This window comes from Sciurus vulgaris (assembly GCF_902686455.1).
Source record: "Sciurus vulgaris genome assembly, chromosome: 7".
Lineage (NCBI taxonomy): Eukaryota > Metazoa > Chordata > Mammalia > Rodentia > Sciuridae > Sciurus > Sciurus vulgaris.
The window spans coordinates 108,640,722-108,658,792 of NC_136467.1; the positions used below are offsets into that span (position 1 = coordinate 108,640,722).

The window sequence follows — 18,071 nt, forward strand, 5'->3', positions numbered from 1 at the left end:
AAAAAAAAAACCCTCAGGCTTAGATAATTATGTAACTCACTCAAAGTAAAAGTGAAAACAAATTAAGGTCAGAGTCCGTATTTGTGTCTAGGGCTTCTCATTATAACTTCTACTAACTATGATACTATTATGAAAGAATGATTTGCCTTCTGATTATTAAAATTCAACTATTGGTAGTACTTTGTTAAGCTACAGTTTATAATGAACTTGTATGTTTGTTTATTTTAGTTGAGTATCATGTTTCCTTTTTATTTTCAATTCCTCATTGAGATAAATAAAACTATGTAAAAATACAAAATTAGATAAAAATTATTTTACTGCTGTAACCTATGTATTTCTGTTGTAACAAGCTACCTGGGGCTCCTAATCTCTGACATTTGTAATTACTGCTATTTCCAAGGCACAAAACAAAATCCCATAATGATTTTTCTTTGTTCACTTTCCCTTGGATTATTTAAAACTTTGTCCAATTAGCTTAAATGCCTAACAATGTCAATTATTTTTTTTCATTGGAGTTAGTGGCAGGTGTTTAATGATGATTTTACCCTCAATCTAATCAGGAGTAACAATGACTTTTCACATATTGTATCATTTTTAAGAAAGACCCTATTCAGTGCATACCATTTTATTTTCAGTGATCACCAAAGTCTCAGTATTTATTTTGTTTGGAGAAAACTTTTTGTATTCTCTAGTACTTCAGTTCTTATTAACTCTATACCCTCAAGCTTGAGAGATTCCATTTATCATAAACAGTGATCAGCCTTATTTTTGGCAAGAGAGAGAAATTCAGTAATGACAACAGAGCAGTAATTGTTAACATTTTTTGAGCACTTTTTATGTACCACACACTGTGCTAAGTCCTTTTCTTTGTTGTTTTCATATATTATTTTGTTTTGTAGGTATTTACTATATTACTTAACAGATGAGGGATCCGATGATAAGATGTTAAGCCATATGTATGTTTCACTGGCTGTAAATGTGGAAGCTCTTGTTTTCTAAGACCATAACTCTTAAACTCTTGTTATTCAGTTAATAAACTAAGATTTATTGAGTGCCTATGCTATACCAGGAATTGCTTTAGGTATGCATTTTCTCGTTCCATCCTGTAAGAACCATATTTTTTTCATCAATCCAACTTAACAAAAGATTGTTATGAAGAGATGTTAGTAACTTTCTTTGCGGAGAACTGCGGCTGCTTGCCGACAGGGCTGCTTCAAGCAGCTCGCTGCGCGGCTTCTTTGTCTTTTCGCTTACCGAAAACTACTTGCGGAAAACCGCCGCTCCTGCCGCTTATGGCCAACCAGCGGGACAGAAGACACGTATTCTTTAGAAGTTCATGAAGCAGCTTCCCGTTTATTCAAATAACACCCTCAATATATAAGCAGTCTCATGCATAAGCAATTGTAACCCGATATGTCCATCCAATCCTGTTAAAGGTCAAGCAGTCACTCGCTGGAGCATACATGTAAAGTGTATCTGTCCACGTGGTAGGCAGCTGAACTGATTATAATACAGCCAATTGTAAACCGTTCTGCCTTTCTTCATGCGTATTCAGAACGCCGTTTGCTCTCTGCCAGTCGCCATCTTCGGATGCACGTGGCATAACCCTGGGCCCCGGGTTCCACCCGCCACATTTCTTATGTACTGTCAGCTAGCAAATGTCAAAGTTGGAACTTGAACCTCAGTGTTATTCACTGCCTGTGTTCTTCATTCCATACTAGTGTCATTCCAACTTTTTGGACCATAACTCACAGTTAAAAAGACATTTTACCTACATGTCTGTCTACATACACACATGTGAATGCACTATAACCAAAAGAAAAGTTTCACAAAATAGTACTTTTTCAAGTATGTGGCATTCACTATTTTTTATTTTATTTTCCATTATAGTTCACTAATTCTGTATTACCATCCACTAATGGATTAAAACTCACCATTCAGGAAACAACATACTACTATAATGCCTCCCCTTACATTCGAAAAACTTGCAAATTAGATTACAAAAAAATAAAACTATATATAGAAAAGTGGGCATTTTCACAGAGAATTTGGAGTTGAATTTTTCTATGCCCCAATAAAAATTTTTCATCTCACCTCTTGTTATAGATTCTACATGATATTTTGGTAACATCTTGAACACTATCATATTTTAGGCTTATTTGCAGGTGGTGCAGCTTATAAAACATTGAATTAGAATAACTGTTTTGTCAAGTTGTTGGCAGAGCAGAGTAGAGCTAGGATCTACTAGAAATGTTTTTAACTATGTTCTACATTGTGTTTCTCTTTCTCCATCTCTCTCTGTCTCCTCTTAGGATTATTTATAAATACAAAGAGCAGCAATATATGTACATAGGTATTATTACCAATATAGTTTTAATTAGCTAAAGGAAATTTAAAATGTAATTAAAATATTCTCAAAGTTCTGATCTATTTTTCCATCTTACTATGAATCTTAGTGTTCTTTTAAAATATTTCTATAAAAATCCACTTTGCTTTCATTGTCTTGCTACTTCAGGAAAGGTTAAGTTTAGCAATATCAGTAGTAATATTTCCCTCCTTGTTTCCAATTTGTTGTTATTGTTCTGAATTAGGATTATTTTAGGAGATCCTGAGTGAATGAATTATATGAATGAATGTAATTCCTAGGTTTTATATGTGTGTGTGTGTGTGTGTGTGTGTGTGTGTGTATACACTTTTTCCTGTGCAATTTATTTATTTTTATTTTTATTTTTTTGACTCATTGTACACAAATGGGGTACAACTTTTCATTTCTCTGGTTGTACATGATGCAGAGTCAAACCACTTAGGTTATATATTATTCTTGTTATTTCTTCTCTCATTTATGAGACTAGGATTATGGAAAATTCCGTATTGCATGTGTCAGTCAGGATCTAATCTCCTAATATCTCTTTTATTCCCTGTTGTAATTTTTCCTTTCTTTGACATTTTCCATAAGATCAAATCTAGCAGGGACCAAGCTTTAGCAGAACGGTGTCTTGCTGCACTGACCCAATGTGCTGCCAGTGGAGACGGGAATATTTTGGCTCTTGCAGTGGATGCAGCTCGTGCAAGGTAAGGATATATAAATTTGGACTTTTTGAAATACTAAAGCTGATCAGTTTACTTTTTCAGAATGTACTTAAGTAAAATGTTCCTCCTGCAAGCTCAAAAGAAAATAATGGAAAGCATAATAACTTTAATTCTTATTTTCATTAAGTATCTGCTCATTTGAAACAGGAATATACTTTGGGGTAGTGGTACTAGGAATTGAACCCAGGGGCACTCTACCACTGAGCTACACCACCAGCCCTTTCTGTTTTGTTTTTTGAGGTACTCTTTCTAAATTGCCCAGGCTAACCTTGAACCTGTAATTCTCTTGCCTCAGCCTCCTGAGTTGCTGTGATTGCAGGAAAGTGCTACTGTGTCCTGCATTAGTTTACTTTGAATTGGTTGTATTAATGCTTATATATTTCAATGTGGCTCAGGACATTTGAAGCTACTATAATGAATCCATTTCACAGTATTGTAGGTTGAAGTTGCTGTGCTTACAGGTATAATATCAAGGTGTACCAACTTGATATTTAGACAGCCTTTGGTTGGGTAGGGGTAACATTTTTCTGAGATTTGAAGGATAAACCTCTTGTCATGCAGTGTATTTTGAATTATTCTTAATCATGAAACAAACAGAAGAGCCATCTTCCCTGCCCTGTCTCAATCATTTTCCCTTGTTGCTAAAGCCATTGTTTTAAAAGCAGAATAATTGGTTTTATTTTGTTGCTGTTGTTTGGTACTGGGCATTGAACCCAGGGGCACTTTGCTACTAAACTACATCCTCATTCTCACTAAGTTTCTGAGAGTCTTAATAAGTTGCTGAGGTTGACCTTAAACTTGCAATCCTCCTGCCTCAGCCTCTCAGTTTCTAGGATTGCAGGCATGCACCACTGCACCCAGCAATGGTAGAATACATTTTAAAATTGTTCCCGGTCTCTCATTTTATGCTAACATCTTAGCCTACTTTATTTGGTTTTCTTCTATAGTATAACTGGTCTTCCTAAATTCTCCAGCAACCTCCTCTTTGTTTAAAACTTGCTAAAAGATATACTTATCAAAAAATGACAGGGGAGTCTTGCTTTTTGTTCAGTTGTATTCTTAAGTGGTAATATATTCAGTAACCTTCAGATTATTGTCTATTTGTAGTTTTTAGGTCATTCAGGTAAATTCTGGTTACATGCTGAAAAGAGATTATAATGCATACAGACATTCAGAATCACTTTTTCATATGTATTCTCAGGAAAGCTATTTTTATTATGCTTTAAAACAGTGTTTAAATTTTTGATAGCATATTTTTACTTAAATAAAATGATTGATTATAGTCTTAAGGTAACTATTTCAAAGTAATGATGTTATTAGAATCTCATTTAATATTTTAGATGTACAGTTGGAGAAATCACAGATGCTATGAAAAAGGTATTTGGTGAACATAAAGCTAATGATCGTATGGTGAGTGGTGCATATCGCCAGGAATTTGGAGAAAGTAAAGAGATAACATCAGCTATTAAGAGGTAAAATGTGAGATTTTTTTAAAAGCTAGAAGTTTCTTTTCTGTTAACTCAATTCCCTTGATTCTACTGGGACCTTAGCTTAGTTTTCTCAGGTGCAACTTGGAAAATATTGAATCAACTTTACTATTAGTCTGTAAGTAGACTGTAATTCTAGTAAAACTAATTAATATTAAATTAAATATATATTTATATTATATATTATAGAAGGTATAATTATTATATAATTCATATACAGTTCAAGAAGTATATGATATATAATTTATCATACATAATATATAATTATGAATATACTGTACCATCATGTGCCAAAATGCAAATGCCAATGGACCATAAGTAGTGGTTATAATGAAGCTAAAAAATTCCTTTCTCCTTGTGATTAGCCATAGCTGTAGTAACATGAGGCACAATACATTACTTGTGTTTGTGGTGATGGTTTAAATCTTATCTGCTATCAGTCATATACAAAGATAGAACATACAGTTACATGTAGTATATAATATGTGGTGATAATAACTCCACTACTAGTTTATTTATTGTACTTTTTATTTTAGAATGTATTCCTACTTATAAAATTTGTTTATTAGAAAAGAGTATGCTGTGTTATTGGCAGAAGCCTCATTCATCTCATACAGTCTTTGATCGTGTCATTTTCTTTTGTGCTTGATTTAAGATCGCGTTTTCTCCATCTATGTATACACACACACACACACACACACACACACACACACACACACACACACACACATATGTCTGTTTACCATAGAGCCTAGATATGCAGTAGTCTACACCATCTAAGTTTGTTTAAGTATGCTCTATGATGTTCAAACAGTGACAAAATCATGTAACTATACATTTCTCAGAATGTGTCCTGGTCATTAAACTGAACATGACTGTATATAATTACATGTAATTGTATAACATATTAAGTATCAATTAATGAAGATTAAAAAACTTTGAAACTGTCAATATTAGTTTTAGTAAAACTAATCATATCTTGAATTTTCACTGTAGTTCTCTTTAGGCGTTCTCATTTCAAACAGATGTTTGTATCATTAACACTACTATTGCTTCATTTCCTCCAGGTATTTATTTCAATCTGTTTACTATAGTAGACTTGCATGTTTTCTTAAGTTTATTTACATTGTTTAATTGCTGGAATAAAATGATAAAATCTTGTTTTTTTTTCAATTTGAAAATAAATATCTGGTTAATATGTATGCATAAACTAAAACAAATCTTCACTGAACTGACAATAAATGACATTGTCACAGCATGAGGTGAAAATGTGGAATAATGTGTTCATATTTCTCAAGTGCGAAGACTGACTATTTTGGTGATTGGTGTCCTCAACCTTTGTAACAAGCTTTTTACTAAAAACTTTCTTGTAATTTTTATATACTACATAGATATCAAAACAACCAATATAAAAGTTATCTAAAGGAAAGTATGTTTCTTTGAAGAAAATAAATAAAATATTTTTTCATGTTCCACTTTAATTTGTCATATTAACCAAGTAGTCATTTTGATGAAACATTATTATAAAAAGTTGTATTGAAGTCAACTTGGGAGTGCTAACAGATGTGAATGGGAGGTGAGATAGGAACAATTTAAAACTAATGGGTCATATATCTTGTAAAGGAATCTGAAGGGTACTTGCTGAAGGGTTGGAAAATCATCGTTTTTTTATCTTGCTTCACTGTGTTCTCTGGGTAAATGGGCTCCCAGGCTAGGCCATCTTTCACTTTTCTCTAAGAGGAAGATAACAAACATTCAGGCTTTAATGCCCATCTCAATGTAAAATAAAGATATTAACAAAATACAAGCCAATAGATCAAGGGTTTTTGAAAGAGTTACTGTGAATAAATGACTGTTTTTCTATCCCATCTTTGGGCAATTGATACTTAACTATTCTTATCTTTGAAAATGTTCCTTAGAGTTCATAAATTCATGGAACGGGAAGGTCGTAGACCTCGTCTTCTTGTGGCAAAAATGGGACAAGATGGTCATGACAGAGGAGCAAAAGTAATTGCTACAGGATTTGCTGATCTTGGTTTTGATGTGGACATAGGCCCTCTTTTTCAGGTATGTATATAATGAGTCAAAATGCATTCTGCTGTCATGTATAACTAAATAGAACAAACAATTAAAAAAAAAAAAAATTGTGGAGACAGTTCCAAATAGTATGTCTTGTTAAAAAAGTAGAAAACAATAGATCAAAATGATGTTTTTAAAGTTAAAAAAGAACATGTTCAACAAATTCTCTAATTATTGAATGATCAAATCGAATTATGAAAAACTAAAATGCAATTCATATTCTAACTTGGTATAAGTAAATGTCAGTTCAGAACTACAGTTTTTATTTGACTTTGGAAGCTGTAGATGACTTTTAAAAATTTTATTGTATTCTTTCATAGGTGACTTATATTTTGTGAGAAAGATAGCCCACAGGGGATTGGTGGAAATGTTTTGAAAAGGAAATCAAACATAAGAGTAAGCTCAATCTCTGAGAAAGTTTTCTTCTTTCTTACTTTCTAACCGGCATTTTATTTAGTCACAGAATATTAGACCCAGACAGGAAAATAAAAATGTGTTGGAGGTAAATGAAACCAAAATTCTCTGTAGAGTGAAAGCACATTAATCATTCTACTACAAGAAAAATCCTGACTGAAAAATACATATTAATAAATTTTGTACTAAAAGCTTTATCTGCTACATATTTACTGGTCATTTACCAGATGCTGGCCTCTGAGTTGAATAAGATGGAACTTTGTTCTCAGGGAGGTTACAGTCTCCTAGTAAGGATAGATTTACTTAACAATAATTACAGTTGAGTGTGGTAATTACTATAATTAAGGTATAGACAAGGAGCATGCCTCATTTGTTTTAAGCATCTTATGAACTTACTTTTGAGCTATGTCTTTCAGAAGCTGAGAGAACAAGGCAGGGAAGGCCATGCTATAAAGGAGGGTCAGCTCTAGCAGAGAGAGAGCTATAAGAAGGCATGACGCCTTCAGCTAACTGCAAGGGTAAAACTAGAATGCGGTGCAAGGGGTAGGGTGAAGATTATTAATAGCTTTATATGCACTGTAAGAAGGTTGTACTTCATTCCAAAGGTGTTTGGGTACAGCAGCACAATCAAATTGTATTTTAGAAAGCTCACTTTCTAGTATAATCACTTTCTTAAGTCAAATGAGAGGAGCTGCAGAAGATGCAAGGAGTCCAGTTAAGATGCCCAGTAATATGAGTGAGAGTAATGAAAATCTTAATTAAGATGATGCTAGGATCTCAGCGGAAATCAAATCACATTTAATTAAGGGACTATTTACAGATATGTAGGCAGTAGTAAGAGAACCAGCATGGACTAGTGAGGCATCCAGGAGTTAAATTTGTAGGTATTTTGAAAACCAGTTGTTTCACATTGCCATTAATATTGCTGAATAAATTACATTAAAAGTAAAAGTGACTGGGGCATGGGGGTGCATGCCTATAATCCCAGAAGCTCGGGAGGCTGGGGCAGGAGGACTTCTAGTTCAACGCCAGCCTAAGCAAGTTAGTGAGGCCCTAAGTAACTATATAAGACCCTGTGTCTAAATAATAATATAAAAAAGGTTGGGGATGTGGCTCAGTAGTTAAGTACCCCTGGGTTCAATCCTCAGTACCATAAAATAAAATAAGTAAAGGTGATAGATTCTCAAAACTTATCAATTTCTTTTTTTTTTTTATTGTACAATTTCTTTCTCTGGTTGTACATGAAGTAGAGGCATACCATTTGTGTAATCATACATTTACTTAGGGCACTAATGTTTGATTCATTCTGTTATTTTTTCCTTTCCCCCACCCCTTCCACCCCTCTTTTCCCTCTATAAAATCCCTCCTTCCTCCATTCTTGCCTCCCTCCCACACCCCATTATGTATCATCATCTGCTTATCAGCAAGATCATTCGTCCTTTGGTTTTTTGAGATTGGCTTATCTCACTTAGCATGATATTCTCCAGTTTCATTCATTTGCCTGCAAATGCTGTAATTTTATTATTCTTTATGTCTGACTAATACTCCATTGTATATATATATATATATATATATATATATATATATATATATATATATATACCTCAGTTTCTTTATTCATTCATCAATTGAAAGGCATCTAGGTTGGTTCCACAATCTGGCTATTGTGAATTGAGCAGCTATGAACATTGATGTGGCTTCATCACTGTAGTATGCTGATTTTAAGTCCTTTGGGTATAGGCCAAGGAATAGAGTGGGACAAATGATGATTCCATTCCAAGTTTTCTAAGGAATCTTCACACTGCTTTCCAGAGTGGCTGCACTAATTTGCAACCCCACCAGCAATGTATGAGTGTACCTTTTTCCCCAAATCTTCGCCAACAACTATTGTTGCTTGTATTCTTGATAATTGCCATTCTAATTGGGGTGAGATAGAATCTTAGGGTAGTTTTGATTTGCATTTCTCTTATTACTAGAGACATTGAACATTTTTTCATATATCTGTTGATTACTTGTAGACTATTTGTCTTATTACATTTTATTATTACCTTTGCTCTTGAGGTTATTTGAATCTCTCATGTCTACATGTTGGAAATACATGTTGTATGTCTATATGTATCTTTTCCCTGCTGTGCATTCAGCACTATCATGTTGATAGACTAAAACTGGCTATGGTTGGAATGTTCGCATCATGAAAGCAACAAACACTAGAAATTACAGATTGATTCTTTGTCTTCTTCATATATAAATAGCTATATAAATGTGAAGGAAATATGAACAAATGCAAATTAATTTAAAGTTTTATCATTTTTTGCCATTATATTATGAAGTCCCAAAATTTGAGAAATATTCTTCTAGTATTCAAAAAGTATATGATTTAGCAAAGTTTGTCATATCACAAACAAGTGAAATTCCAGATACATGTCTGTTTTACTTGCTACTCTCTAATGTAAAAAAAAAAGTCAATTCATGTTAGAACTATATTTACTGATCAATGATGTGACTTATTTGCTAAATCAGATCATAAATACACATTTGCCTATAGTCTGATTTTGCCAATTCACAGTTGTTAGGGATTTAAACAGACATTAGAAACAGTAATTGGAGTGATGGCAGCTACAAACCAAGAAATGCAAGGATTACTGGTGGCCAAGAGAAGTTAGGAAGAAGCAAGGAAGAATTCTTCCCTGGAAACTTCAGAGGGAGCATGTCCTTGCTGACACCTGGATTTTGACCTCCAGAACTGTGAGAGAATAATTTTCTATTGTTTTAACTCACCCCATTTGTGTGAATTTCATACTACAGCCCTAGGAAACTAATATAGAGACTAAGTTTGATTTTGGACATGTTGTGTTTGTAGTATTTATGGAACATTCAGATAAAAATGACCATATAAGTTGGACATACATGTCTGGAGCATAGGAGAGACCCCAGTTAAAGACAAAGATTTTGAGACTTTTATCAGTATATAAATGCTACTTAAAACCATGGTGATGATGTAATGTCTCATGAGAAGCATGTACAGTAATATGAAAGGAGAACCAGGACATTAAAGGGAAGTAGAGGAGACAGCAAAGGAATGAAAGGAAATGGGTTGAGTAGTGAAAGAAGAACTAAGGAAAAAGAGTTTCAAGAGGAAGGATATAGCATTATTACATACTGCAGTGAGGTAATCTAAGTTGAGGACTAAAGAATAGTCTGTGTTTTCATCAGTAAAGTAAACCTTCCTGAGGAGACCCAGGCTTTGAATAAGCTTCCATAAGAATTTTCTCTGTTTGAATTCTTAAATATCACTGTCAAGAATCTAGAGGAAATTGTAACTATAAAGAACTAGCCCAAACTTCTAGAGATTTGTCCTTAAAGTGTATTGTTATATAAATATGTAAATGTGTTTAATCTTATGTATTCAATGCAAATTTTGTTAAGAACCTCAAATAAGTATATTTAGATTGCTTTTGTTTGTTCTTAAAGTTGAATCCTTTTCCATTCTAATTTTTTCAATTAAAACATTTGCTTTATTTGATTAAGCTTTACATTTTCCTACCCTTTTGCTTTGTTTTTGTTTGTTTTAAATATTAATACAAGAGACTTTCAATAATTAGCAGTTAAATTTGGGGAAATATTTTTTCATAAGATTAAAATATTTTTAAATTGTGTTGCCAGCTGTTGGCATCTAAAGGAAAATTTTCAAGAAACTGCATGTTTACTTCTTCTTTATATCCAATATATAAAAATATTATTAGGGCTGGGGATATAGCTCAGTTGGTAGAGTGCTTGCCTTGCAAGCACAAGGCCCTGGGTTCAATCCCCAGCACTACAAAAAAAAAAAAAAAAGAAAAAAACACATGAAATAAAAATATTATTTACCTTTTAATATCACAAACATAGGTAATATAACATATAACATATATGTCACCTGTAGTTCACTGATTGATTTAATCAAAATTGTATTTGAATTTAAAAAAAATTTAATATCTGGTACGATAAATTCAGTTAAATATGTATAAACATAAAGCATGGAACTGTATTATTTAAATAGAATTTTAACCTAATATATTTTGGTAGTATAGATGATATGAATGATAATCATGTTTAATTAAATTTCATACCTATAAGAAATGAGTAGCAAGAATGTGTACATTTTCTTTTAAAAGTTGTTATTTCATTCCAGGAATAACTGTAATCCCAGTGACTCAGGAGGGTGAGGCAGAAGGTTAGCAAGTGTGAAGCCAGGCTGTGTTACATAGTGAGACCCTGTTCCAAAATAAAAAATATGAAGGGCTTGTGGTGTAGTTCAGTGGTAAAACACCCCTGGGGTTCAGTCCTTAATACCAAAAGAAAAATAAAGGAGTTTTAGTTTTGCTTGTTAATATTTCTCAGACTCGAGATTTTACCTGTATGATTTACTTAGGAATGTCCTTGCATTTGGCTCCATTACCTGAGAGTATAGAATCTGTTGTTTCTACACTAAAATTATGAGTCTAAAAATCTCGCCAAACTCAGAAAATTCACAGATTGATAAATATTTTTTGCCCCATAATTTGTACAGTAGTTTCTGAGGTGGTGTCATTGTTCCCAATTTTTTTCATTTTCAATATGAGAGTTGTAGGTAACTTTTATATGAAATAATTTAAATATGTATGAATTATCAAAGCAGTGATTAGTGCTGAGAATAGATATGAGCTTGTGCAACTCAATTCATACTTGAATACATGAAATCATCTTTGTAATTCCATATCCTAACATGATTAAATCCAGTTAGTAGACACAAAACAGACCCTTCTTGATGTCATCCCTTCTCTTCATTATGTACTTACCCAGGTGTTGTAGCCTTTTATCTAATTTCTAGAGATGTCATAAAGATATTTTATTCAATATAGTATTGCTAATTTGGTGTCTCTGGGGGAACAAGAGTCTGGAGCTTCCTGTCTTCTATCTTGCTGATGTTACTGTTTCCCATTCAATGGTTAAACCCAAGTTCCTGTTTTTACTATGCATTTGGTGTTTGTTTTTTAAATTCTTTATAGATGTCATAAGATACTGCCTTGTGTTACACAACAACTCAGTGAATGTTGGTAATGAAGGTCACAGATACACTTAAAAAGTATTGGCATAACTTGATAATCGATCAGTTCTAATGCTAGAAGTAAATACAGAATTGATGTTTATTGCCTCAGTAGCTTTAGTGGTATTTGTAATTTGCAAATGATGAAATATGGAGCAATAGTCATTTTACTCTTTTTAATGATAAAAATCTTGGAATGTTGACTTAAGTAGCATAATACGTTTACAACAGGTTTTTTTTTTTTCTAGTTATTGCCTAGGAATGAATGAATGAGGACTCTTTACTTTCTGATCATTTAGACTCCCCGTGAAGTGGCCCAGCAGGCTGTAGATGCAGATGTACATGCTGTGGGTGTGAGCACACTGGCTGCTGGCCATAAAACCCTCGTTCCTGAGCTCATCAAAGAACTTAATGCCCTTGGACGGCCAGATATCCTTGTCATGTGTGGAGGCGTGATACCGCCACAGGTATCTTTTTCTCCAGTATTTTTCTAGTACTATGATCAGAGTCCTGAGTAATGATAACTTATATGTAGCTTTAAAGATAAAATGTTGTAGCTTTAGAACCAAATTATTTCCTGGTAATTTCACTAAGTAAATTCTACAAAGACCAAAAAGTGGATAATGTTATTTTCTATTGGAGCTATATTTTAACTCCTGTGTACAATTCAACAGTTTGCAAAGATTCTATGAAAGAACTACATCCTTACAAACCAAAAACTTAGGACAGACACCTGTCTGACTCATATTTGATAAACAGTGATAGAGAAAGAGCAGGATGAAAGTAATTAAATATCACCACTAGAATGGAGAAGTAGGGTAAACACATGGTGAATGTATCAAACCCTAATCAGAGGCAGAACTTCTTTCTGATGGAGCAAGTTCTTTAGCTAACTTTGCTTTTGTTCTGGGGAAGCTACTTTGTCCATTTCTTACGTGTTCCCACCCTCACTTATTGCCTTCCATCAGAGCTATCTCAATATGATGTCTTGTAAATCCCTTTTATTACTTAGTCTAATTTGATTGAAGTACTGTTTTCTTGGAGCCAGAAAGACCCTAATACAGACTTGTATCAGAATCAGCTTGTCCTGGAAATTATAGGATAAGTAGGGAAGGAAGTAGATACTTGAAGAAAAATGTGGGACCCCTTAGGGAAAGAGAAATGGATGCTAAGTAATGATAATTATATCAATTAATTTTTAATGGGGTGGGAGAACATCATTCACATATCACATTCCCAATTGGTTAAAATAATTTGTTAAGATACAGAAAGGGTCCATTTTCAATCCAGTTTCTGATTATGCCAGGTTTTCCTTTGTTACTGAGAATGGAAAAAATATTGTTAGAAAAACACTGTATGAGGCTATTCTAAGTAAATGATTTGTAGTTGCTACAAAGACCCCACCACTATAAGCAGAACTTCATCAGTAGAATGTGACTTTGTTTCCTGTACTACAATTTTTCTTCTTCCATTACAAGTTAGAATTTAGAATAGTGAATTAATATACTACTTTTGAAATGAGAACATACATATGTATGAGGTTGTGGAATATGCAATAGTGTGGGACTAGTAAGGAAACTACATATTATTTAACAATAAATTTCTTAAGGTGATATAGTCGATACAAAACTATTAACACACCTGTCTGTTATTTTCATAAATCCAGTATACTATTTGGAAAAATAAAGTGCTATTATTCTTTTTTCTTTTTCTTTTTTAATGAGACAGGATCTTACTGTGTTGCCCATGCTGGTCTCAAACTCCTGGGCTCAAATGATCCTCCCTCCTTAACCTCCTGAAAATGGTGGTATATAGGCATGTGCCACCATGCCCAGCTAAGGGCTTTTATTCTTTATTGCTATCTACCTATGGAACAATTACATTATTTTTTTAAACATAGAAGATAATAACTAAATTTTCCTTTTTATTTTTACTTGTGCATTATAATTATACATAATAGTGGAATTTGTTGTTACATATTTGTACATGCACATAAAAGAACAATATCATGTGGTCGATTTCTATATTTCTATCTTGCACTTTCTTATGGAGTCTATAATAATTAAACTTAGACAAGATATTAAAATGTAGCATCCAAAACAATTAGGCAGCAGAAAATTTTGGGATTGAAATATGAGCTGTTGTATAAGTGATGTGACGTTTTCAAGAAACATTTCATTCAAGTCTATTAACTTTCTAGACATTTGAATCCTTTAAAACATCTTTAACTATAATATTGGTTCTCCTATAAGTTTGAAGACCAAGGACAATTTTCTATGACACATTTCTGTGTAAGTGTGTGTATCCTTTATTATATAGTGTATTTTTCTCACTACTCATGTAACACTATATTAGTCAGTTTTCCATTACAGTGACAAATACCTGAGATAATCAACTTGCAAAGTAAAAGATTTATTTTGACTCAAAATTTTGGAGGCTTTAGTCTATGATCTGTTAGTTTTGTTGGTTTTGGGTCTGTGGCAAGGCTACATATCATGGCAGGGAAAACATGGAGCAGTGAAACCATTCCCCTCATGGCAGTGAAATGAAAGAAAGAGGAAGAAACCTCTTGGGTGGGAACATCCCCGCCCCACTTCCCCTGTGACCTAAGACCTCCCGCTAGACCCCACCTCCCAGGTGACTTCCCATCTCCCAATACTACCAGGACTTGCTTTAACACATGGACCTTTGGAGAACACTTATCAAGCCCATAACATTCTGGATATATAAAATGCTACTATTATTCAGCTGAAAGTAACTTAGTTTTAAAATTAGAAGACATTGATTTATGGTGTTCAATCCAACAGTTACAGCCCCTCTCATTATTTAATGTCTAGTTTTTTAGTTCGGTTAAATAAATATGACCTATCCCTGCTAGTATGTTATTACAATCAATTTTATCTAACTCTCTTAGCATTAGTGGCCTCCAAGTATTTTAGGCAAATTTAGCAAACATGATGCCCACTTACATCATGAAGTAGGATACCCCTGTCCCAGCCAAGTGGAGGATATTTCAAAGCAAAAATTTTATTTGGCAAGAATTTAAAGCTAACAGATAAAGTGCAAAAATAAAAACAGTGCAAATATCTGTTACACTTTTATCTAAATTCACTTATTGCTAACATTTTACTCCTTCACTAAGGTACATTTTACAAGGTTTATGTAAAATTTAGGTAAGTCAAAAACCTTTTAATATTTCATGGTTCTCTCCCAGATCAGTACTTCATTCCAAATCCACTATTCAGATGTCAGGACAAATGGCATGAAGCAGTGTTATGAACTAGAGGAGACAATCCTGTTTTTGACTGTCCCCAATTTGGAGATGATTGTTCTTAAACAGGTTTCATCCTGTTTTCTTATGAATTCTTAAAATCTATAGCACCTGCTCAAGGACAGTGACACATTTTGAATTCTTTCACATGTCAAGTGCTAGAGATACAAAGATAACTGGACATGATCTCTGATCTCAGAAATTCACAGACTTGAGGGCCACAGGTTGCAGAATGTGTCAAATGCCATTACAAAATCATAGCATTATAAGAATATCACAAGAATTCAATAGAGAGAGAAAAGTAGTAGGGGGATAATTAGCAGGACCACATAATTCACTATCTAATTCTGATAACTTAAGAGTACTCTTTAAAGGAATGCTATAACAATAAGGCCAAGCTAGACCATTGTGCATATAAGGATCAGTGCCTTAAAGCATGTTCTAAACTTGACATTAGAGTTATAAATGTTATAGTACTAAAATAGTTTTAGATCTGGGGCAGCATGTGTGCCCTGGGAATATTTACACCCAAACTTTGACTGTCATTAAACTAAAAAACAGTTGAAGCAACAGAATAAAAAAAGCTTCATTTATGGAAAATCTGATTTCATCATGAGATCATGTTCAAACACTAGCTGCAGACAAAATACCTCGGAGGAAATAAACAGTTTTGTACTCAGAGCTATAATAGAATACAACTTAGCCCAAATAATGACCAGTAATAAAAATTTGGTGAGAGAAAATTATAGATTTAAACTTAGAAGTTCTTTGTTGGAGCCATACAACTTCTGATCACAAATGTACATAGGCAGAGTGTGTTTTGTTTTTTTAGAGAGTTGAGGTTGGATGGTGGTGCTGTTCGCTATTAGCAGGGGCTCCAGTCAAGGAAAAATTATTTAGCCCAACATGTCAGCAGTAGCTGCAAGAGTTTTTGACATTGGGGACAGAGAAAAAGGGAAAGTGTCATTTTTTTGTTTATTTCCTTCATATTGTAAATAATGGTTCTTTATTAATTAAATTCTTTAAACAGGATTATGAATTTCTGTATGAAGTTGGTGTTTCCAATGTATTTGGTCCTGGAACTCGAATTCCAAAGGCTGCTGTTGAAGTACTTGATGATATTGAGAAGTGTTTGGAAAAGAAGCAGCAATCTGCATAATATCCTGGTCTTATTTTAGCTTTTATCTAAAATTCTCTTTCAGTTATGATCAAAAAAGAGAGTAAAGTGCTGTCTTCAATTTAATTCCAATTTCCTTGAAAGCTTTAAAGTACCTTACTTATAAACATGATGTCATGCTATAAGTATGTATGTACAGTTTCACTTTAAAAATAAAAAAAAATTTTAATTTTTAAAAAAGTATTGTCCTTCAAGTATTGTATGTAATAATACTTTATTGGAGATATTATTGTAGAAAATCATAGTGATACATTATTTAGAAATGTTTCTTATTAGTCTACTACCTTTTTAAGAATTAAACTTTACTTATGAAAAAAATTGACTAGTTCTTTTCTTCAGTTTAGCATTACATTACTTGAGTACAAGAAAATAAAATTCATATATTAAAATAATCACACATATCTTAGAAAAATTGGTGGAGACTATTTATGTTGGAAAATAGATTATAATAATCCTTAGCCAAATTCTACTAGAATCACCTCAACTGGAGTTATTAGACCCTGCAGGTTGGAAGAGGGAACAGATGACAGAATTTCTTCAAGTTGGGTTTACTTTCTTCCTTAACATGAACATGTGACTTTGTTTTTGTTGTGACAGGAAATTGTATGTTTGTGAACATTCCCTTAAATGAAAATGCTTGTGCAGTTATTGTGTTCTCAAGAATGGAGGTGTAAGCTGTGAATGTAGATCTATGATATAAAAAGAAATGAGTTTTCCAGATCCAGAATGGTGCTACCTTGTATAGAGTTGCTTATTGAAGATAAATTACAAAAATAAAAATAGCTCAAAAACACCTGTAGTTTGTTGTTAAAAGATTTGTTCATTAAAGGAAGAAAGGTATGCTTTGTTGTTAAACATGATACATTAAGTGAAGATAACAAGTAACAGTGATTCTTTTGTAATCAATTTCTACTGATTTTTGTAGTCAATTTCAACAGTGTTTTGGAAGGTATTATAATATTGCTATATTGCCATAGAACTTAAAAACTATATAACACAATTTAATTTTTAGAACATGATTAGAAAGATGTTAAATCATGATTATTGTTCCCCTTTTACAGATGAGCAATCTGACTTTAAGTCCAGTGATGTAGCACTATGACATTTTATTTACTCTTCCTCATAAAAATGTGTATTTATTCAATAAGTTTATTGAAAAATTTGGTTTCTGTGATGTGTTAAGTTGTGTACTAGGTGATATGAAATCCGCCTAACTTCCTGAAACAGGGAAAACAGGGAAGATACTGGAACATGTTGGAATCCCAAGCACAAACTGAAGCTTGCTTTTTGCAGGCAAGAAAGGAGAGCAAGGGTAGATCCATCTGCTATTTGAAGTCTGGGTTCGGGAAAGGTTCAAGTCCTCTTTTAAAGGGATCCATCTGATTAAGTCAAGTGGCCCACTCACTCTCTTGATTAAAGTCAGCTCAGAAAGGACTTTAGTTAACATCTACAAAATTTCTTCTGAGCATCATTTGAAGATTGTTGTTT

General features: G+C 33.2%; 2 protein-coding genes across 2 annotated transcripts in view; one reads left to right on the plus strand and one right to left on the minus strand.

Moving 5' to 3' along the window:
* Positions 1-17,376, plus strand: part of MMUT (methylmalonyl-CoA mutase) — a 31,532-nt gene extending 14,156 nt beyond the window's left edge. Inside the window, exons 8-12 of the mRNA XM_079147145.1 lie at positions 2,957-3,072; positions 4,431-4,562; positions 6,497-6,644; positions 12,435-12,602; positions 16,437-17,376. Coding sequence (XP_079003271.1) covers positions 2,957-3,072; positions 4,431-4,562; positions 6,497-6,644; positions 12,435-12,602; positions 16,437-16,565 — 693 coding nt within the window. The 3' untranslated portion in view covers positions 16,566-17,376. The remainder of the gene's footprint in view (positions 1-2,956; positions 3,073-4,430; positions 4,563-6,496; positions 6,645-12,434; positions 12,603-16,436) is intronic.
* The window catches only part of CENPQ (centromere protein Q), a 91,021-nt gene that overhangs the window by 46,882 nt on the left and 26,068 nt on the right, over positions 1-18,071 (minus strand). The window lies entirely within an intron of this gene.